Consider the following 22,255-nt stretch of genomic DNA (forward strand, 5'->3'; position numbering starts at 1 on the left):
AGCAGCAACAATAAAAAATTAGGGCACAGCAGTGTGTGTGGGAGAGAGAGAGAGGCGACAAAACCCCACCGAAGGAAAAAAAGCGATGGTGAAGTGAATCGCTTGTGGCGCGGGCGGGCGGGGACGGTTTAAAATGGCGGACGTGGAGGGGAGAGCCGTGAGGGGAATGGGGCCGGGGTCTGCCACAGCGGTTCTCCCGGTGCGGCTGCTGTGGGAGCTCCGTGCCTTTCCTGCCCGCGCTCCGTGGCGGCTGTGAGGAGCCGGGCAGCCCGGAGCGGGCTCTCCGCGGGCTCTCCTTCATCGCTGCGGTGCCCGGGGAAGCCTCCGCGGCCCCGGCAGCTCCGCATGTGCCGCGGTGGATCCGCTCCCCGCCGGCTCCTCGGTGCCTGTGTGAGCCGAGCAGTGAAATGCTAAAATCATCCTCACACCGGCCCGCTGTGCAGGGTCGTGCTGTGGGCTGTGCACAGCCCTTGTGTAAGGGTGATAAGCAACTTCTGAGTCCAAGGAATTCCGTGAAAGCTGCTCCCCCCCACCCCAAAAGTTGTTGCTCTGTCACCTCAGGCATGAATAAAATGCTCCAACTCATGAACTGTAATACCTGGTTCTCATTCTCAAAACAATTTTGAAAGTTTCTACCCAGCTGTTCCATAACACTGTTTTTTTTCTGATCTGTTTAATCCAATGACAGTATCAATATGAACAATTATTTCTGTAACAGAATTTAAATTCTTAGTTTTACTATAATTGTGGGTTTGTTTTTGATTTTTTTTTTTGCCCTGAAGAAGTATTAACAGTGCCGTGAATTAAAATCCAGAACCAACAGTTTGTTTCCAGCTACAAGTGACTTCAGAAATCAAATAAACTGTTACTGGTTTGACATTTTGTGTTGCTTTGATTAAAGAATTCGCTGTTTCATCTGCTGAAGCCCTTTTTCAGAGGAGAATTTTGAAGTTTATCTTTACAGTAATTTTCCTAAAATGACAGAAGATGTTTCCTAGTTTCGGTCACTTCAGTACATGCTGCTGTTGCCAAAGGAATTGTTCCAGCCCACCAGCCCAGTTTGCTGTGCAGCAGGATGGAAGCTTGTACTGGCATAAGGGAGAAGACATGAGTGGGACATTATTCCTAGAGGATCTTAAAATTCTGCACTATGAATTAATAATCTTAAAAAGCAAGAAGAGAGCTTTTTTTGTGTTAAGACCCCTCACCTTGATATTTTAATTGCATCTTTGTGAAGCAGCCTCTGAATAATCACACTGACTTTCCTCCACAAATGGAAATTTGCTGTTTTGAATGCTGTTTTGAAAAACACTTACATTAAAAACAAAACACAGTTTAGAAATTAAAAGAGCATGTAATGCATGTATTAAATATGTGTAACTGTGGCTGGGGTGCAGATTTTATTTCACAGGGTGGGTCAGGTTGGTAGGGACCTCCAGGGGAGGCCTGGCCAGGGCTGAGCAGAGGGGCAGCATCACCCCTGACCTGCTGGAAATGCTCTCTGTGAAAAACACCAATCACTTGTTTTTAAAATTTTAAAAGTTTAGTAGTAATAAAATGGCTATAAAAATAGTAATACAATTAGAGTAATAATAATTTGGACAATTTGAATTAGGACGATATGAGACAATAGAAACAAAGAGTTATGGACAGTCTGGGTACCTTTTTCTGGGCAGCATAAGCCTGAAAAAGGACCCACGTTAACAGAGGATTAACCCTTAAAAACAATAACCTGTTGCATATTCATACATCTCATACATGATGCATAAATTCCACTCAAATACAGGATTCTGTCTGGTCAGCATCAGCTTCTTCCTCAAAATCCTAAAGGCGTCATCCTGTCCGAACAAGGCAGGAAGAAGTTCATTTCTCCTGATAATGGAGCAATAAATTCTCTTTCTCTGAAAGATTTAGGTGTCCTGTGACTGCTATCTCAGTATGAGTCCTTTCTGTAGAAAAAAAAAGTATCCTACATAGCATAGTTTCTATTTTAACATTTTGTTATAACCTAAAACCACATTTAACACACTACTTAAAAGAGTGAATACAGCATAACTTTCTAACATAACACATATAATATTCATTTTAAAATCTGTGAAAAGCCAATCATAAAATATGCATTTTTCACACTCGGGCACAGTGGTGCTCATGGGCAGCTCCTTGGCCACCAGGAGCCCCAGCTCCTTCCCCACAGAGCTGCTTCTCCAGGCGCTGAGTCCCAGCCTGGGCTGGTGCCTGGGACTTCTCCCTTTTTCCCCACTTTTTAATCTGTCCTTCCTCCACAGGTGAAGGACCCTGCACTTGTCTGTGCTGAACTTTGGGCAGTTCCTCTCTGCCCTCCTCCCCAGCCTGCCCAGGTCCCTCTGAAGGGCTCACAGCACTCTGGGCTATGGGCACCCCTCCCAACTTTGTGCCATCAGCACATGGTGATGTGATGCCTCCTCACAAATGATGAGGAGGCACTGACCCCTTATCGAAGTCATTGATAAAAGGGTTAAACAACCCTGAGGGACAGCAGCGAGAGGCCTCCAAACGGACCCAGTGCCGCTGATTATGAGTGGGATTTTCCATTCAGCCAATGCTCAATCATCTCACTGCCCACTCATCCCATGCTGAGCTTGTCCAGGAGGGTGTTGTGAAACACAGTGTTGAAAACTTTGCTGGAGTTTTATGGAGGATAGTATCCACTGCCCTCCCTCATGCATCCATGCAGTTGTTTCATCATAGAAGGTGATCAGGTTTGTCAAGCAAACCTTATCCCACTTCAGATCTAGTCTGAACTCTCTCAACGAGCCCTTCTAACTCCTGGGCCAATATCCTTTTCTCCCTTTGAGACCTCTGTTTCTTTAAACCCTTTACTGTAGACAGCAGAGGTAAAATGTGGTGATTTGTCATTTACATCAATCAATTCTGAATTTCCTTCTCTGTCCTTTTGTGGCCAGCATTAAAGTAGAACTGATTTAGTTGAATTCTCCAATCCCAGAGGCCCAACAGAACAGACAAAGGATGGTAACAGGAAAAAGTGGCCATTTGATCAATGTCTGATCCTCTCAGTTTTGCTGATGTTTTAACAGAGATCTTCATGACTCGAAAATCAATTAATCTTAAATTGATTATTTAGAAATACTGTGAAGTAAAAGATGAATAGTATCACTTCCATCCCTGGAGGTGTTCAAGGCCAGGTTGGAGCGGGCTTGGAGCATCCTGGTCCAGGAGAGGGTGTCCCTGCCCATGGCAGGGGTGGGATGAGATGGACTTTAAGGTCCCTTTCCATCAAAAATTTCACCATTCTGTGATTCCATGATTCTGTCGTTGAGTGGGGTTTTTATTTTTTGGTTTGGTTTGTAAGGTTTTGGGGTTTTTTTTTGTGTGTGCATTTTTAATTTTTTAAAAATTATTATTATTATTTTTTGCCAGGTGTTATCTAGCGCCGAGAAATTACAAATCTGAAAAACTGGTAGAAATAACTTTATTTTAAGGGCAGGGAGATTTCCACCGCTTTAAACAGGAAAAGGTTGCTTTGCCTGCCAAAACTGCATTTCCCATAGTGCACAAGGGCTCTCACATCGGGCTGGGTCAGCTGATCCAGACACCGAAATGTTCTTTATTTCCTGTGCAGGACATGGAAATGTACGAGCGGCTCATCCTCCCTTCGTCAGGTGATTGAGAGGCCGGGGAGCGCAATTCTGATTTCAGCAATGCCGAGAAGCTGAGCCGATTCACCTGCTCGATATTGGGAAAGGGATGCCATGGAGTAACACGTGCAGTCAGCCCTAAAACCTCATGGGAACAGGTAGAGACAATCCTGGGCTTCACCTTTTCTACCACACCTTCTTATTTTTCAAGTTTTGTTGCATATTATTTAAAAGGTTTCCAGGATTTTTGATTAATTGATAATTTCTGGTAGCTAATAAGTAGCCCTGAGTAATCATTGTCAGCCCTAAAACCTCATGGGAACAGGTAGAGACAATCCTGGGCTTCACCTTTTCTACCACACCTTCTTATTTTTCAACTTTTGTTGCACATTATTTAAAAGGTTTCCAGGATTCTTGGTTAATTGATATTTATTGGTAGCTAATAAGTAGCCCTAAGTAATCATTATTTTTGAAGCTTGCTTTCTTTTATGCTTGTTTTTTTTTTTTTTAAACAGAGGTTAAGAGGAAACTTTTAAAAGAAAAAAGAGTTTTTCCAGACTGAAGCTGAGGACTTGGGAAAAATACACAAAATGTCTCCGGAAGGAAAAAAGCTTTTCAACATCATTATTTTGGGAGTCTCGTTTATGTTTATATTCACTGCTTTCCAATCCTGTGGAAATATCGCGGTAGGTGTCACTTTCAATTTGTGCCACGTTTCTCTCTCAGTTATTTATCCTGGCTTGTCTTTTGTGTGTTCTAATGTTGCTTTATTTGGCATTTCCTAATGTGCACAATACTTTGACATTTATCTTCTTTTGGTTTAATTTGAAGTAGATTAATGTGTTTAACCAAATAATTCAGCAGGTTATCTCTTTATGATAGCATAGCTACATATACAACTGAGCCTGGTTGCTTGGAAAGTAGAAAAATACTCTTATAAAATGTTTGAGGTTTAAAATAATATCTGCTTTAACACTTGTGATGTTAGACAATTGAATTACACTGAGCCTTGCATATTCTGTCTTGTCCCTTTCAAAATATTTGCCTAAGTTATTATTAACCATGCTATTATTAATGGGATTTTCATAATCTAACAAACTAGATATTGAGGGGGAGTATGAGGATAACACCTGGCAAATAGATTTCTGCAATTGCTAAACTGCCAAGTCACCTTCCAGCTGAAGGAGTTGCTGCTATTTAGTATCTCTTTGCAGAGCAAAAATTGAGCACAGCATAATCCAAATTTGCTGTTACTATTTAAATTTTTAGACTTGTGTTGCTGCCAGGTTTAGCCCTTTAACTTCCTGAGCTGTGTTGTTAGTTTGCTCCTGCAGGGCAGTTAGATTTCAACATCCCCTTTGAGCCCACAGGGCTTACAGCTCTTTTCTTGCATGCAAGAAGGATCCTTGCTGGGTTCAGAGAGATAAATGTCCTTCACTGCATTACAGAAAATTACAGAAATATTTAGGCGGTATATTACAGAATAAGACAGAAATATTACAGAAATAACTACTTGGGGTAGTTTTTGTAAGTTCCAGTGCAGTGTGATACTTTCTGTGAGCTCTCAAGGGCAGCCCAGTGATCTCAGAAATTCTGCAATGAATTCAGCACCTCACTGAATTGAACTTTGTGATCATGCAGTCATGTAATTCATTGTCATAAAAGTCTGTACAAGTGACTTTCAGTCAGATCTGCCTGCCAGTCCAACTAACTGCATGGTCTCATGATCACTAAAGCTGATTCAAGGGGAAAAAAGGAATAGGGAAATAATGGGAAGCTGACAAGAGTGGAAACTCTTATCAGAGATTCATAGTTAAGTCAAGATTATTCTGAAGCTTCTCCTTTTTTCCCCACTTTTATAATTAAGATAGTCATACGTAGCTACATAAGAAAGGTCTTAAGTGAAGCAGAAGTTTTGTGAAGTATTTTAGCTAACTTATAAAATTATGATTTAATAATAAAGTACTAATTTCTTCTTCAAACATAGATGTTTCCTTGCCAAGTATCTCCTGCATCTTTGTTGTGGAGGTGGTGTGAGTTGTAATTAACATTTTAAATTCTTTGTAGTGTCTATTAATGAATAATTCTAATGTTTGATACTGACTTCAAACCAATGCAGGTGTTTTTCAAAATACAAGATAGATTCTGACATATTACAATGTATGATCTTCTCCTCACAGCAAACTGTTATCACAAATTTAAACAACACAGACTTCCATGGCAGTGGCTACACGAGGTAATTACAGAGATTTTCTTCTTACTTTGCTCCTTGCAGGGTGAACTTAGTTACAGCAGAGAGACACTCTCAAGAGATTGCAGAGTTCTGCTGACTTCATAATTTATTGACACACTTAAAGCAGTTTAAAACAGGCTTCTCACAGCTCTGCTCTGAATTATTTCCAGTTGAACTACATATCTGGTTTGCATGTTTTCTTTGTAGGGTGAAAAACCACTGTCATCACATTCTCAACATTTGCCTTAGGAGGTGAAGAAGGTGGAAGTTTAAAAATAAATAAAACTGCTAACTCAGGCCTTGGTTGTTTGCTTTTGTCCATGGTGTTTGTGTAGGACAGGTGGTGTGGATCAGCTCTCAGGAAATACAACTCAGATGTGAAAGGAGCAGTCAGAAAGACAAGCAAAGCCACAAAAAACCATTCTCATTGAGTCAAACTTGTCAGGCATGATCAGGGACCTTTTGCATTCCAAATTAATCTGTCCTGTAGGAAAACCTCAGTGCTCCTTTGAAGGGTTTACTGTCTTAATTTAAACTAAAAATGCCACTGGCACTAAATATGTCTGTAAAATTTCTGTGGTGTATCTGGCAGAAGATGAAAACCTCACTGACAGATAAATGAGGTTCTAGAACATTCTCCTCTAGACTTACAGGTACAAAATACAATAACTGCTGTTCAGGCAGTTTGACAAATGCCTGCTGTAAATTCCAAGATATCATTGCCTGCAGTAGTTTGGGACTCTGCTCAGCAATCCAGGGAATATTGTTCACTCCTGTATTCCCACATGGGTGAAGGGAACAGAAGAAAGTAGGGAAATGAACCATTGAAGTTTTGCTGTTAAGTTATGTATGTACTTAACTTGATATTTTGAAATCCACTGATCACTCTTAAGTCATATTTTAGCCTATATTTTATTTTAAGTATTTAACACTCTTTTTTTTTTAAATTTTTGTAGCATGTCCATTATTTATGGAGTACTGTCTGCATCAAATCTTATATCACCTTCACTAGTTGCAATAGTGGGACCTCAATTCTCTATGGTTATTAGTGGTGTGTTTTATAGGTAAGTATTAATTTTGAGTTTTTTCCTGGTTCCTTGGAAATATTTTTAAATTTTTTTTTCACATCTAAGGCTCCTGTGCCATACATGAAATTGTACTGGCTAAGCAAAGCCTCTCACAGAGATATTCCAGGTGTTTAACTGCAGAGTACTGGAAACAGCACATTTTTTTCCACAGCATTTCCAGACTTTGCTGACTGTGGAATTGAGGTTATGGTCTCAGATTAATAACAATATTTTAAAAATTCTATGTGCTTAGAAGGGTAAAAAGATTTTTCACATACAACCTGTTTTTCAACATTCCTTAGGAGAGAGTGACTGATTTAGAAGCACCTAAGTGCTTTAATCTGATTGTTAAAGAGCATTTTCCACTTTAGCTCAGTATTCAATGCCCTGATCTCTTCTGTTCCAGCCTGTACATTGCAGTCTTCATCCAGCCAGCTACATGGGCTTTCTACACTGCCTCTGTGCTTATTGGCATTGCAGCTGCTGGTAAGCATTGTTCTTACTCTGCTGACTGTTTTTAATGAGATTTGAATATGCCTTTAAAATATTTTTATTTCCTGAACAATATATTCTGTCTGTTTCAGTCCTCTGGACAGCCCAGGGAAATTGCTTGACTGAAAATTCTGATGAAAACACCATTGGGAGGAACAGTGGGATATTTTGGGCACTCCTACAGTTCAGGTAAACTTTATTTGTTAATTAATTTTTTTTGGTTGTGCACACATTCTGCCTTTTGCACATTTTGCATTGAAAATGACTCCCCTGGGACCTTGCAGTCAGTGGGAAGGAGAGATGGAAGCAATGTTTTTATTGGTGCTGTGCATTACAGAACAGGGAATGAAAGAAAGCTGAGTATTGCAATCTCAGCTGCTAAAAAGATCTATTTCTGTTAGGGGAGCATTTGAGGGATGTAACAACAATTTTGGTTGTGGAGGGCTGTTCCAATGTGTGTCCTTTATTGAGGGAAAAGCTGGTTCTCACTGCCAAGGTGAAGATGCTAAAGTTGGACCTGGGTGTCAGAAGCCAGAGGAGAAATCTTGTTTTTGGTGGCTTTCTGATATTAAACTTTGAGTGCTGCTCAACTGAAAAAATCAACAAAAAGCTCAGCATCAAGAAGGGCAGTGAGAACAAGGCAGGGAATGCTGTGTTGTGGCCATTAAGTGTTTTGTGCAGAGATAGTTAATGCCTCTCATGGGAGTGTAATACAATTAGGACATAGAAAAAAAAAATTGAAATTATACAAGAAGATAGAGCTGATGGCTTGAGGAGAAACTGAAAAGGTTGGGACTCTTTCCTGTGGAGGAACAGCAGCTGAGGATGGTTATACCCAAAATATGGGCAGCAGGGGAGCTGAGTGTGGAGTTGTTGCTCACCAAATGCTGCTGTGCTGAACTGGGGTCACTGGGTGAGAGCAGGGAGGGACTGGTTTGAGACAGATAAAGTGCTTTTTACAGTGGGTGATTAAATTTTGGGAGCTTGCAGCCTTGGGAGTGTGTAGAGTTGGATGGTGTGAGCAGGATTGAAAAGGAATCAAAATTCGTGGGAGACAGGTGCACAAATAGTTCCTGAAGAGGGATCCTTTTACCACCTCTAATGCAGCAGTTCTGAATATTCTCCCAGAAAATATATCTGGGGGATAACCAGGGGAATGAATTGCAGAAATGCTTAGGGAGCTGAGCCTGCATTGCTGATGCTGCTGTGGGGATGGGATCCAAGCTGGGAGAGCATCAGCCTGAAGCAGCATGCATTTGTCAAACTTTGTGTTTCTAAAGTTTTCAGTTCCAGAATTAACCCCTCAGTATGTTATCAGAGTAGCAAATTCCACAAACCCACCTGATTGTGGGTTTTACAGTGAATAAAATACATGGGTTAATGAGAGGAAAATTAGCTTTAAAACTGTTTAAAATCATTTATTCAGAATGACTGTATTTTGGGAAATGGTAGTTAGGGACACAGAATTTCCTTGAGCTGAACAATCCTTCAGACAAAACACATGACCCTGCAGAGGAAGTATTACAAAATCACCTCCAGAAATATGTCAGCTTTCTAACCTACATGCTTCCAGAATTAGAAGCAGCTTAGATGCAGATTTCTTCATTTTTGCCACCACCTTGTGTCTTGATTGATAAAAACGAATAGCCAGCATTTTGGGGCAGAATCCCCAAATTTGTTTGAGTTTTATATAGAAGCAGTTGACATGAAGGAGAGTGACTCATGTCTTTATTTCTTTCACGATTGCACAGCTTTGAGATGTTGTTGTTGTTGTATAAAATAGTACTAATGGAGTGTTAGTACCCTAATATTTTCATAGAATGTATTGTTGACCTTTATTCTTTTTGTTTTCAGCTTGATTTTTGGAAATCTGTACATATACTTGGCTTGGCAAGGAAAAACTCACATATCAGGTGGGTACTGCTTGTTTATGTGGCCAACCTTTAAATTCAGTAGCATGGATTAACAGATGAAATAATGAGCTCCAAAGTGGCAGGAAGCTTATACAAAAGCAGACTTTTATTTTTTTTTCCTCCCAGTTTATTGTAGGTAGTCTCTTCTTGGAGATTTTCCACAACAGCTACTCTGGGATTTTCCCTGTGCAGACACATTTGTGCCAAAATTCACCTGGGGAAAGTGTTCTGGCTGTGTGTGTAATAATGTACACACTGTCCTATTCCAAAGGAAGCTCCTGGTGTGGAGGGTTCTTTAAATCCTACTGGAGATTGATAAAGCTATGAAATAAAGGAAAATAAAGGAAAACCATCTCAGTTTTTACTTCATGTCTGCATTAAATGTGCTGGCACAAAGCACTGTTGAGGGCAGTGGCTGAGATGAGGCAGCACTGCTGGGAGAGTGGAGAAAGAACTCCCTTCCTTTCTTGGCAGAGTTTATGAGATGAACTTCCTGATGGGATTGTAATTAATGCTGTATTTTTTCCATTTGATGTTGTGCTTGATTGGCAAAGAGCAGGAACTGAGTAACAGTAGACTTTATTCATGTTCTTGAGCCACACAATGTCAATAATCTGGTTTTAAACCAAAGATTTCTGTCAACTGTTCAGGCCAAGGAAAGTAGAGGGGTGGAAATTCACTAAGAAAAGTGGTGAAAATAAATTTTAAAAATCAAAAATGAGTGCTGCTGGGAAGGCAGTGCTCTGTAAACAGGTAAGTTTGATTCTCCTGTTCTATAATTACTGATAATTTTCCTTATTTAGTGCTAATGTTGAATATCTACTAGAATGGTCAGTTCTTTTAACTTTTAACAGATGATTTAATTCTGCTTAAGTCAATCAGGCATAAGATGTTGACTTTTAAATGATAATTATCAGGTTTCAGAAATAACAGAACAGAGAGAACAGTTCACTTCTTGTTTCTGTTAGCTCCATCTTTTCAGGTTCTCCACAGATACAGGTTTGGTAATATCACACTGGCTAAATTTAAAGGTCATTTTCTGCATTCTCTCACCTGTAATTCAAAGGTTTAAGTGTTGCTGGAAATACTGGAGACACTTTGAACCTGGGGAAGGGTCTCAAATTCTGTGCATTCCAAACTTCACTGCTCTGCTCACCACAGAATAGAGCAATTAACTGTGAGGCAGTTCTGCTCTTACACATCCCTCCATCTTAAATGTCTTGAGATTCCTCTTTATTGGAAAATTTTATATGAAACCCTAACAGCGTTTAAAAATCAAATCGCATTTAAAAATCAAATCTTATTTTATTACCTATATAAAAATAGCAGAGTCATTTCAAGCTGTGAAGCACACCTTCTCTTTTTGGATCTGTGATCATACCCAAGTTATTTTTGGGACAAGTTTGCAAGGGGGAAGTAAATACAAGCATAGGTAATATCTTCAGGGTCATGCATTAGTTCAGTCACAACTGTTTGCTGTTATTGGCTTTTTTCCCTGCTTAATGCTGGTAATTGGGGTTGGCTTTTGCATTAAATGTGACTGTGCTGCAGTAACCAACTTTTTAGCAGAATTGTCCCCTATAGCTGCTGTGACAGTTACTGAGGTTTTGGTGGTTTTAATGCCTACAGTTTATGATGTCATGGTTCTGATGCTGGTCAAGAGATTCTCTTAGATATCTGAAGGGGTTTGGGGCAGTTTGTGTCCAGTCTGAATTATATAAATATTCAGAGATGTACTTTCTTCTGCTAATAATTTATGCACTTCCTTTAATTGGCTGCTCCTTGGTCATTGCCTTTGCATGGCAGAGAATGCGAGGGACCTCTTTAATTTGCTGATATTTTATTAGCACCATAAAACTGAGACAGGAGTTTGCCAGCAGCTCCATGTGGAAGGTAAGCTAGAAAATTAGTGTGTGTTCAACACTGTAGCATGTGTGTGTTAGTTGTTGGAAGGTAGCTGGATTGGTTTGGATCTCTTCTGCACATCTGGTTATGGCTCTTGTTTGTTTTTCCACAGAGGGCGATCGCAGAACTGTCTTCATTGCTCTGACTGTTATCAGTCTTGTGGGCACAGTTCTGTTCTTTCTGATTAGGAAACAAGAGGACACAAAAGCTCCAGGGGATGATGATTCCACTAATGAAATCCTGGGGGAGAGCTCGTAAGTGTTGATGGCAATAAATGTTGTCACAGCTCCAGAGGAACACTGTGCATTCACTTCCCCTCTGTGCTGGGAACAGGAATCTTATCAGCAATCTGGTGGATTCACAGATTTAACACAAAAGTGTCTGTGTTTTAACAATGAGAATATCTGAGAAATAATGTTATTGATAAGGCATATTCTCAAGGGTGAAGTTCAGTACTGCACATGAAGTTTTTTCCTTTGATAAGCAAGTGCCTTGCAAAAGATAAGCTTCACCTCTTCTCCACTGATTATTATTTATCTTGCCCTCATCAGCCCATTTGAAAGGCTGGAATAAACAGAAAGTGCTCCTTTTTTATAGATTGTTTTACAAACTAGAACATGTTTTTTTCCTATCTTCTCTAAGTATATATTCCACCCTGATAAATACATTAGAAATGCACAGTTACACAGATTCAGTGCAGTTTTGCCTGAGGCATCAGCTTAAATATTTTTGCTTTATTTAAAGAACAATGAAAATGTTAGAAAAACATTAGTGAGCATGCCTGTGGAAAAAAATGTTGAAAGCTAAAAATGTTCAAGAGAAAGATTCTATTAAGCAAGCATTCACCAGTGCAGGCAGCAAATTGATTTTGTGGTTACTTTAGATCTCAGAAACTTTAAAAAATACGTTGGCATATTCCAGTAGAAAATGTACAGAAAGTTTGAAAAATGAAGGTGCCTTCCAGCACAGCAATAAAGTGATTTTTCTCTTCCATTTTGACCAAATAATTTGTTTACCCAGGTCTGCACGAAACAAAATGATGAGAGCAGTGGCTGCCTTCAGTAAGTACAATTTCACATAAGAGTTGCTTCAGCAGAACCTGGCATCTCCTTGCCAGCTCTCTGTGTTTGTGCTGATGATGTGATCATGTACAAACCACTTCAATCACATACCTGAGTGCTCCAGGAGAGATGTGGAGTGTTCCTCCTTTGATGTGATTCAGATCCAAACTGCTTTACAACAGTGAGCACAAAAGGAGCAGGTTACTCCTTGGGAGAGGCAGTGAGACTGAAAAATAAAAACCAACAAACATATGAAGATAAAAAGAAGTCAAATAGGTTGTTTGATTTTTGTCACCAGTTAACAGTTTAGAACTGAAGCATCTGCAGTTCCCTTTGAAGCTTGATGTGTTCTGCCTGAGACTGTTAAATTTGTTGTGAGGATTGGAGATCTTCACTGAAAATCTATTTATCCTTTTAGGAGACAGTTGCCATGAACTGAGAGTACAAAAATACAGAGAGCAGAAAATTGTCTGATAATTGAAAACTCTGTATCTCCTCTTTAATATTTCCCCCACTGCATTTCTTACAAAATACAATTTTTGGATGGCACATTTCTTCTAGATGGCAGATTTGAGTTGGTTTATTTGACACTCTGCTGTAATAAACAGTAAATAAAACTTTAATACACAGTTTGTATAATAACCAATTCTTGCTTTAAGCAAAGAGCAGAAGTAACTGAAGATTATCTTAGTAGTGTCCTCAGAAGTTTTATTAATTTTCTTTATTGTTTCCTTACAGAGAAATCTATTACACTGAGCTTCACCAAAGAGATGCTGCTTCTCAGTGTTACCACAGCCTACACAGGTATGAAGCCAGCAGAATTTCACCATGGAGCACTGGCAGGGCATTGTTTGGAATTTTAACAACAGACTGGAATTTTAATCCATATCTCTGAACACATTATTTGGATATTTTAATTATTTTTGGGTTACTCATGACATTTCTGTGTCCTGGGAAGGAGCAGGGGTGCATCCAAACCTGCAGGTGCTGGTTCAGTAAAGTTCTGGGTCCCAAAGTGAGAGGCAAAATTTACAGAGCTGGCTTTTATGGGATTTGATATTGCACTATCAATAGATTGGAGATTGTTTGTTTAATGCAGCTGTATTGCATTTGAATTAAAGGAATGTTTGTACATCATCCCTTCATTAAGCCATGGGAGATTCCCAATGCTCTTCATTTTAGTCATGGTTCAATTTGGAATCAGTTTAGTAATTTCCAGCTGTTTTTATCAATAGGATTTACTGTGATAAGAGTTCTCACCCTTTTTAGCAACTTTCAGTTAAACTTGGTCTGCCATCCTTGGACCAATGTATGAGTTGTAAAATAAAAGTGTATTTTTGCAATATAAGTGATTCTTCCACCAAAAAACCCTTATAAAATCCTTGAGGTTTTTTTGGGAGCATTTCTTGCTCCTTATTTGGCTTCAGATAGTTTTTTTCATGCTCAAATTAGGTTATTTTATAAAATAGATGCACTTTTCAGAACCTAAGCTCTGAGTCACCGTTAGGAAAAATAATTGTTATGTGAAAAGAGAAACTTAGATGTGAAGAAAATATCAACATTGCAATTTCCAGCAGCTCCTGGTAGAGAAACAGCAGGAGTAACTCTGGAGTTGGGTTGCTCCAGCCACTAATCTGAGTTACAAATGACTTCACAGCATCTCCAGTGTTGTGTTAACCCAGATTAATTCAATGAATTCACATGGATGGGAATGTGGAGCAAGATAACAAGGGAAGGGAGTCAGTCAGGTTTTGCCTGAATATCCTGAAATTTGGCTTTACAGGTGGCATAAAAATAACTCAGTCCAGACTGGGGAAAAAAATATCTGCTGCCATCTTCTGGATCTGGGTTGGTGTTGCTACTTTCTGTAGGAAAACAGAAAATTCCCTGAGGCCAACAAGGGTTTTTATTCCAAAATTACTGGAATTAAGATGCTCCAAGTGCACCCTTGTTATTGAAGCCACGCAGTTCATCCAGGCAGGGCAGGGTGAGCTATACCAGCATTTGGCTGTAGCCAAAAAGCAAAGGATATAAATGAGAAAGTGTATTTAAAACAACACAAAATGTTACTCCTAAACAAAGAAATACAGCTTAAAATAAAACTTTTTTATTGAGTTTAGATTTTTAAATTAATGGTTGCTCATGGTAATGTCACCTTTCCTCACACTAATGGCAATAGAAAGGAAGAAAGAGAATTTAAAACAATTGTTCAGAATTTAAAACTGTTTTAAAACAGAGAATTTAAAGCAGTTGTTCTTTCTCAGCTTAAATTCATTATGTATGTATAAAAAAGTTAATTTTAGGATTCTTAGCTCCTTATTGGTATTTGAGCCTGCAGGGACTTTTAGGAATGCCATAACTTGAAGGGGGGGGAAATCCTTAAATGAAATTGTGCCTTATTTCTTCAGTTACTTTGTGTTATTTCACATGGCATTTTTTATTTGATAAAATTCCAGAGTTTTTGTAGAAGTAGAAATATAAACTGTTGGTTTACATTTGTTTAATATAACAAAATATAAACATATATATTTATTATAAACCTATATTTTATATATTGTTGAATATAAACATTTTAGGTGTTGGGTCAAGAGTAGCAGCCCTGAACCTTGGTGCCTGTGACACCAATTAGTGTCACTTTTCTAATGTGGTTTTTAGGAACTGGTATAGAAGAATATAATAAATTTAATATTTAAATTATATTAAATTAAATATTTAAATTTAAAATTCCCTCTTTGCTTTTATTACCCACATCTAATTTAAATACATGATTTGAAAGATACCTGAGGGCAAAAAGCCTTTAGACATAAAGATTTTTCCATGACTTTTATGAGAGTGCATCAATGAGTTCTGTCTGGTTTTCTTCCAAGGTTTGGTGTTAACATTCTTTTCTGGAGTGTATGGAACCTGCATTGGTGCTGTGAACAGGTTTGGCAGTGAAGAGAAAAGCCTGATTGGTCTCTCTGGTATTTTTATTGGTGTTGGAGAAATCTTGGGTGAGTCTAAACTTGCTACCTTTTGATAACAAAAAGGATTAGGCTGATGCAGTTATTACATTTATTTTAATTTTTTTTGTGGTTTTTTGTGTGTTTGGAGCTTCCAGCAATAATTATGTGAACATAAAATGAAATAGCAGCAATAGAATTGGCACTGTGGTTCCTCACTGCACTGTGAATTATACCTTACACTGTGTGAAGTGGATGTAAACCAATTCTAATATTCTGCATTCCTCTGTGGAGGAATAGATAGACTTCAAACGTGAGAAACACTGGGCTGCAGTGTTATTAGGGAATTGAAACCATTTTGCTATTTTAAATAGTATTATGTTTGCATTTTTATTACTTCTTGAGTGATATAATTTTTAAATTTTTGAATAAGTGCTTACACTAAGGATTTCTTCCTTTAAAAAGTTTGCTTGTGTTAAATGAGATGTGATATTTGAATAAATGTGGCTACAGGTAATATTCATTAAGTAAATGTTTCTTTTTTTCTGTAGACTCAAGCACTGAGGTGTTTAGCAAAAATCCACTGTTCATTAGCAGCTCAGATCCATTGAGTTGCATGTTTTTCAATTAAGAGCTGAGCACAGGCTGTCCATTTCCACTTAGTGATGGTGCAATACTGAGATGCTGGTTAAATACTTGCCAAAAGCTGAAATATGTTCATCAGCCCCCATCTGATCAATCTCCTGCCCCATTTCCCTGGCAAACTCCTTGGGGCTGTTTGCATGTCAGTCAATCTTTGTTATCCGATGTGGGAACGTTTATAATTTAAATTGTCAGTATTTAAATCTCCACCTCTGATGGAATTCTCTCCTTTTTCTGCTCCTGCAGGGGGAGGAATCTTTGGCTTGCTGAGCAAGAGGAGTCGCTCTGGCAGGAACCCAGTGGTGATGCTGGGCATCCTTGTCCACTTCATTGCCTTTTATTTGATTTTTTTCAACATGCCAAATGATGCCCCCATTGCTCCTATGGAAGGAACAGATCAAGTTGCTTATATGATTCCAAGGTAGGTGGGATTTATTTTTTTTGCCTTTGGTAACTCAGGAGGTGCATAAAACAGATTGTTTCTCTGCAGAAAATTTCTTGAATTTTTTTTTTTTCTGTGTAGTGACTAACTCCCTGGAAAAAGCTTTCAGGAATTCTGTTTTTGTTAAAGGTAGATATTCCACCAGTGTGCACCCAATTTAGGAACTTGAATGGCATAAGAATAAAAAGCCTGGGGATGAATAATAGCAGTTGTGTCACTTGGCAACTGATGTTTCTGACATGTAGCACAATAGCAAGACCAGCATCTATTGTAGTGAGTGTTAAGAATTCAGTTTATTTTAAAACAGTCTTGGGCTCAGTTTTACATCAGGGAGCACCAGCCTTGCCCTGTTGCTCTGCTTTTTAAAGTCTTCCAGTGCTTTTTGTCAAATTCCACTTGATGTGACTGCAGCCTGTCCCTTACAGCACTCAGTGTTTGGGGGAAGGATATAGAAAGCTTTCTTATCTCATCATTACAACTTTCTTTTGGGCTGTATTTTTACCAATTTGTGTGAAAATCCTGTGCTGTCAGTTTTGCAGACCCAGCTGCTAACTTGCATTCTAAGCATTTGTGCCTGTGCAGGTGACTGCTCTTAGCTGGAATATTTTTCTGCCAAATGAATTGGTATTTCTCTAACATTCCTGCAGATTTTTGAACTCACCATGTGCCTCAGCCTTTAATCACTGCTGTGTGGGTTTTGTGGCTCCAAGCACTGAAACCTTATTTTAGTGATTCCAATTCAGTGCAGAATTGACTGCAGGTAACAGTAACAGAAGTCTTGGCATTCAAGAAATTAAAGCTGCAGAAATTACTCCTTTTGCCAAGTCAGGCATTCCCAGCTCTTTTCTGGGGAAATTAAAAGTGTGATAACTTTCTTCCATTCCCACTTTCCAAATAAGCCTGCCAGAAACACTTTATAGATGTGTGAGCTGTTTGAAGGAATGGCTTTTAAATTGGAATTACTTTCTCCTTCAGCAAGGAGGTGGCCATGCTCTGCAGCTTCCTGCTGGGGCTGGGGGACAGCTGCTTCAACACCCAGCTCCTCAGCATTTTGGGATTCCTGTATTCAGAGGACAGTGCTCCTGCCTTTGCCATCTTTAAGTTTGTCCAGGTATTGCCTAACACAGCTTTTTGCAAGTAGGATTGTTGGGATGCCACTGAATTACTGGGTTGGGTTTTTTAATCAGCTGAGAAAAATGTTTCTGCACATTATTTCATGCTGAATTTTGGTGAAAAATAGTTTTGTGAAGCTGGAAACAGTTTCTTAAAGCTTTGTCTGTGTTGTTTCTAGACAAAGTGGTTTGAAATACCAGAGATTTTGGTAGTGGTTTTACCATTTGAAATACCAGCTTGCAATGCTACAAACACTTTGGAGTTTGGTGATCATTTTCTACAGTTGGATGCTGTTTAAATAACAAGTAAAAACTAAATCTGTTGTGGGACATGCTGAGACATATGTTGAGGTATAATGAAGCCTTAAGATTCTCTATCTACTACAAAAGCATTCTGAGAGCTTCATATTAAACTGTCTCTGTGTCACTTTGATAATCCTTCTGTAGCAGCACCAGCCTGGAAATCTCCACTGATAATCTTTTCCCTTTGTTTTTCCTCTCAGTCCATCTGTGCTGCAGTTGCCTATTTCTACAGCAACTATTTCCTGCTGCAGTGGCAGCTCCTGATCATGGTGCTGGTGGGTTTCTTTGGAACAATCACCTTCTTCACCGTGGAGTGGGGAGCAGCAGCAGCCCTGGCTGCCCGTGGCTCTGACTACAGCAGCATCTGATCCCTGTGCCAGGAGCAACAGCACATGGGGCTGGGGAAGTGACAAAAAGGTGAAAAGCTGCTGCAGAGGTTGAGCTGGAGGGAGCTGCTGCTTCAGTGCAGCTGAATGTGAAATAGGAGGGGAAAAAATGCCACATTTGAAAGGCTTTTATTCCTTGCTTTGGCCATCTGAGCGTGGTATTGTGTTGTTAAAAATCTCGTATTGGGAATGGAAGGAAATGTAGGGACCCATGTATTGAACAATTCTCTTCTGAGATGTCCCTTTCAGAATGTAATTGCCTAATTTCACTCTACCATGCACTACAGAATTCGTTTGGGGTTTTGTCCCTTAAATTATTTTTCCTATATTCTAGTTCTGCAGACATTTGAATTCCTGTATTGAATGAGTGATATTTTTATAAGGTAGATTATATTGCAGATCGTGTCTGCACAGCTGAGAAATCAATTTGGCATTGAATTTTTCAACAATTAGATGTGAGGAAGTATTTCTGTGGGAAATGTTGCCTTATTCTGTATCCCTCAGCTCCTTGTTTCCCAACCATTTGTTTGTTAATCTATTTCATGTGGTTAAGTTGTCAGGTCCATGGGGTTTTTTGTTTGGTTGGGTTTTTTTAATGTTGTGGGCTTTTTTGGGTTTGCTGTTTTTAATTTTTTTTTTTTTTCTGTAAAGAAGTCAATCAGGTTATAGTGTGACATGATAGATTTTTACAAGAATTTGAAGAAATCACCCTTGGCCATCTGAAGGCTGGGATATTGATGTTGGAAAACAGCTTCTGGCTCAGCATCTCAGAATTGAGCTGTGTTGGGAAAGGTGCTGAACCTTCCTCAGGGTATTGCTTTATGAAGGACCATAATCCAGAGCTTCCCTCCCAGAATCCCAAGTATTTCTTTTGAGTTCAGTAGCATTTTTATCAATGATGGAAATCTGTGATGGGAGCACTAAGACAACTTTAAAAAATAGAAATAGTCTCAGAATGTGAACTGTCAGAACAATATTGCAGTGTTTATTCTACTGCATTACCTGAAACACTTGTCCTAAGTTGTTTTACTCAGTCTGTTTTGGGAAAATTGAAGTGTAATTGAAGTGTAATCTTACTCCACCAAATAGGAAAGCAAGGTTACAGGCATAGTAACTGAATTTTAATCCAGAGCTGTTATAGGTGATGTAACAGGCAGTGACTGCAGCTCACCCTGACTTCAGCTGCCTACATAAAACTCTGCAGTTGTGTTTGGTGGGCAGAGAGCAGGCAAGGAACACTCAGGAGGTGTTTTTAGACACTCCATGGAGCTATTTTTAGAAAAGTACAATTCACCAACCTTCTTTTATGCCCAATCAGAATGTTAATGCCTTGTCTTTAAAGACAATTTTAAAAAGACTGTTTTACATGTCAGTAGCTCCCACGTGTTGTAACCGTGTGGGAGCTGCCAAGGTTAACCCTGGGGAGGGAGGGTGGCATCTCCTGTGACATCTCCTGTGACATTTGCTGTCACTTGTGCTCTCCAGGAGCAGTGTCACAAGTGCAGCACAGCCAAACAGCCCAGGGGCATCTTTTTACAGGGATGGAGAAAGGGATTTTTAAATTCCCAGGGATAGAGAAAGGGATTTTTAAATTCACAGCAGGTTCTTGCTGTGAGATCAGCAAGGTGTTAATGGGGGGATTGGAGGGCACCTGAACATCCAGCAAGCTGAGAAATCTGTGAGGACAAGCAGCAGAGAGAGGTTTCTGTGTATTCCCAGGAGATTTAATGAATGATGTAAAAGAGAATGAGGCAGAACATGGATTTGAGTGAGGGGTTACCAGAGCCATTCCAATCTGTCAGGCAGCCTGAAAAAGCATTCAGTGCTCAATCAATATGTGATTAATGGGACCAGCAGCACTGCAAAGCCTCTCTCTCTCCCACTCCTGTTGTCCTGCAATTTGCAGCATATGATTTTTATATACTGAGCACTACAAATGTGTGGATTAAAGGGTGCTGCCACTGATTAAAATTGTCGTGTTGCTGCACATTTGCATTTTCTCCAGTGTACCAAAAGGGATAAAGAGCTTTTTTTTTTTTTTTCCAAATAGGAATTACTGAAATTTTTTTTCCTCCAAACCCTGTTCTCCCCATCACCTTAATGAGAGCAGAAAGACTTTGAAAGTTCACAAGGAGCAGTTTGGGGGAAAAAATGATTTTTGGATCTTGTGGTGATGAGTAACTTAAAAGTGCTTTTTAAACAATGTCACTTAATTGTAAGTAGGTTATGGCTCTCATGCGGTTGCTTTTTAAATTGACCCCTTTTAATTATGAACTTCTGTGATGTTCATTTACCATATGAGAATTATATGAACTATTTTATTACAAATTTGAAGTGCTAAGTTTATGTAGTTTCAAAAAGCATTTTGAAACCAACTCAGAGGGACACTAATGAACAAGGACTTGTGGGTTTTCAGTACCTCTGTGAATCTGATGCTTTACTTTTTTATTTTGCTCTGTTCTGGTCTGACTCAGTATCAGATAATCTTAGAAAGCTGCTCAGAACTATTTATAGGGTCATTAAAGGGAAGTATTATTGCTCTGTGACAAGATTTACAAGAAATCATGGCACTCTCCAAGCTGCATCATGGATAGCTATTCTTTTTTACAATTAACTATATAAGTATTGCTTTTGACATTTGATCTGAAGAGAGAGGCCCCAGTTATTCAGGCTGCTGATGACATATGATTGCTTTTCATTTATTCATATTTCTTTAATATGCCAAGAGCTGAAAGATCCTCTCTAATGTACACAGCTGTTCATTTGGTGGAAATTTTTGGTGTAGCAATATAAAGAGCAGTAACACTGACATCCATTTATGATTCCATCTCTTAATCAGCATTTACCAACCATGAGGCTGCAGCCCCTTCATTTCACCTCAGTGGCCTTTGCACAATTTCATGTTAATCTGAATTGGGAGCTCACTGTTAAATAAAGAAGGATTTTGCTTTATCTGTGGGTTTGTTTTATATTATAGATTTCATCTTTATAAGCAAAATTATACATGAAGTTGCTTTGGTTTATTAAAAAGTCCTCTTTCATTTTTTTCCCTCATTCTTCTAGGGTGTTACTAAGGTTTAATATCTTGATTTAATATCACAGCCTCATGTTTTTCAAACAAATGCTAAACAGGAGATGAAAACTGCTCTTCTTGACAACTGAGTGCCAAATAAACTGCTGCAAATTAGCCTTCAATGAATCTCATATAAACATACCTGTATTTTGTCTTGCCAGTTGGTTTTTATTTTGATACATGGCTGCATGGACTGAGAATCTCCAGAACTGTGGACTTCCTTCCTAATTAATGATGTGGTTTTACTCTTGTGTAATTTAATTACTTTTGTGTTAATTTAATTAGGTACAATCCATGTTAGCAAGTTGAGATAAATAAGAGAACCATTTATAAAATAATTTTTAAAAAAGAATTCAGATCTATAATTTTGTGGAGATACTCCCAAACTCTTAAGGGGTATAAAAAAATCCCAAACAACCAGAAAAATCCTTGACCAAGGTCCCTATCTTAGCAGAAACTCTTCTGTGGTACAGTTGTGAGAAACAAGAAATCCTGTGCTGGTGAGTTCTTTGAATGTTTGTAACCATTTTAAAATATACTGGAGAGAGAACTTCCTGGTGGGGTTTGCTGTGATTTATGGAAAAATAATTCAAGTGTACAAGGCTATAAGTTCAGGACCACTGAGTTAATCAAAGTTCCTCTGGACCTTCTTGGAATTCCACAAGTTTACTTCAGCTGATGAATGTTCTTCCCTGGACTCCAGCCTAAGTGCCAGCAATTAATGCACAGAGGGGTGAGTGAGCAGAGCACTAAATTCTGTATTTCAGGGCAAACATGAATTGTTTGCTGTCAGTATAAATAGGAAATGCAATGTTCAGCATCATGCCAGGAACCACAACACCCACCTTGGACCCAAACTGTGCAAGTGTGTTAGTCAAGGCACGACCTCACCATCACAACCATTCATTTTCCTGGTGAAATGTGTGTTTGAAGGCTTTATCCACACCTCTGTTTTCCTTGGAGACCCACAAATGTTAATTAAATGGCAGCAGCAGTTAATACCATGTTTTCCTTGATCCCTGTCTATCATGCAGGCAGAAATAATAAAA

General features: G+C 39.0%; 1 protein-coding gene across 2 annotated transcripts; it reads left to right on the forward strand.

The window, feature by feature from the left end:
• The first annotated feature begins 3,629 nt into the window (after nucleotides 1–3,629).
• On the forward strand, nucleotides 3,630–21,085 carry MFSD11 (major facilitator superfamily domain containing 11). Of its 2 annotated transcripts, none has more exons than XM_064728525.1 (14): nucleotides 3,630–3,793; nucleotides 4,151–4,321; nucleotides 5,816–5,871; nucleotides 6,825–6,932; nucleotides 7,342–7,421; nucleotides 7,520–7,616; nucleotides 9,282–9,340; nucleotides 11,358–11,499; nucleotides 12,266–12,306; nucleotides 13,045–13,110; nucleotides 15,174–15,299; nucleotides 16,137–16,311; nucleotides 17,308–17,443; nucleotides 17,948–21,085. In XM_064728525.1, exons 2-14 carry the CDS (start codon nucleotides 4,226–4,228, stop codon nucleotides 18,113–18,115), a joined length of 1,350 nt encoding a protein of 449 aa, XP_064584595.1. In that variant the 5' UTR covers nucleotides 3,630–3,793; nucleotides 4,151–4,225; the 3' UTR covers nucleotides 18,116–21,085. The 2 variants fall into 2 exon arrangements, with proteins under 2 accessions (XP_064584595.1, XP_064584596.1); XM_064728526.1 differs by lacking the exon at nucleotides 3,630–3,793 and adding an exon at nucleotides 3,934–3,960.
• The last annotated feature ends 1,170 nt before the right edge of the window (nucleotides 21,086–22,255 follow it).

Source organism: Zonotrichia leucophrys, chromosome 18, assembly GCF_028769735.1.
Source record: "Zonotrichia leucophrys gambelii isolate GWCS_2022_RI chromosome 18, RI_Zleu_2.0, whole genome shotgun sequence".
NCBI lineage: Eukaryota > Metazoa > Chordata > Aves > Passeriformes > Passerellidae > Zonotrichia > Zonotrichia leucophrys.

What these genes read in the sequence shown, in the direction of transcription:
- MFSD11 (XM_064728525.1), top strand. Translation starts at nt 4,226, where the DNA reads ATGTCTCCGGAAGGAAAAAAGCTTTTCAACATCATTATTTTGGGAGTC. An exon ending in GAAATCCTGGGGGAGAGCTC is followed by an intron (nt 11,500 to 12,265) that starts GTAAGTGTTGAT and finishes TTGTTTACCCAG; the next exon opens with GTCTGCACGAAACAAAATGA. An exon ending in GTTGCTTATATGATTCCAAG is followed by an intron (nt 16,312 to 17,307) that starts GTAGGTGGGATT and finishes TTTCTCCTTCAG; the next exon opens with CAAGGAGGTGGCCATGCTCT.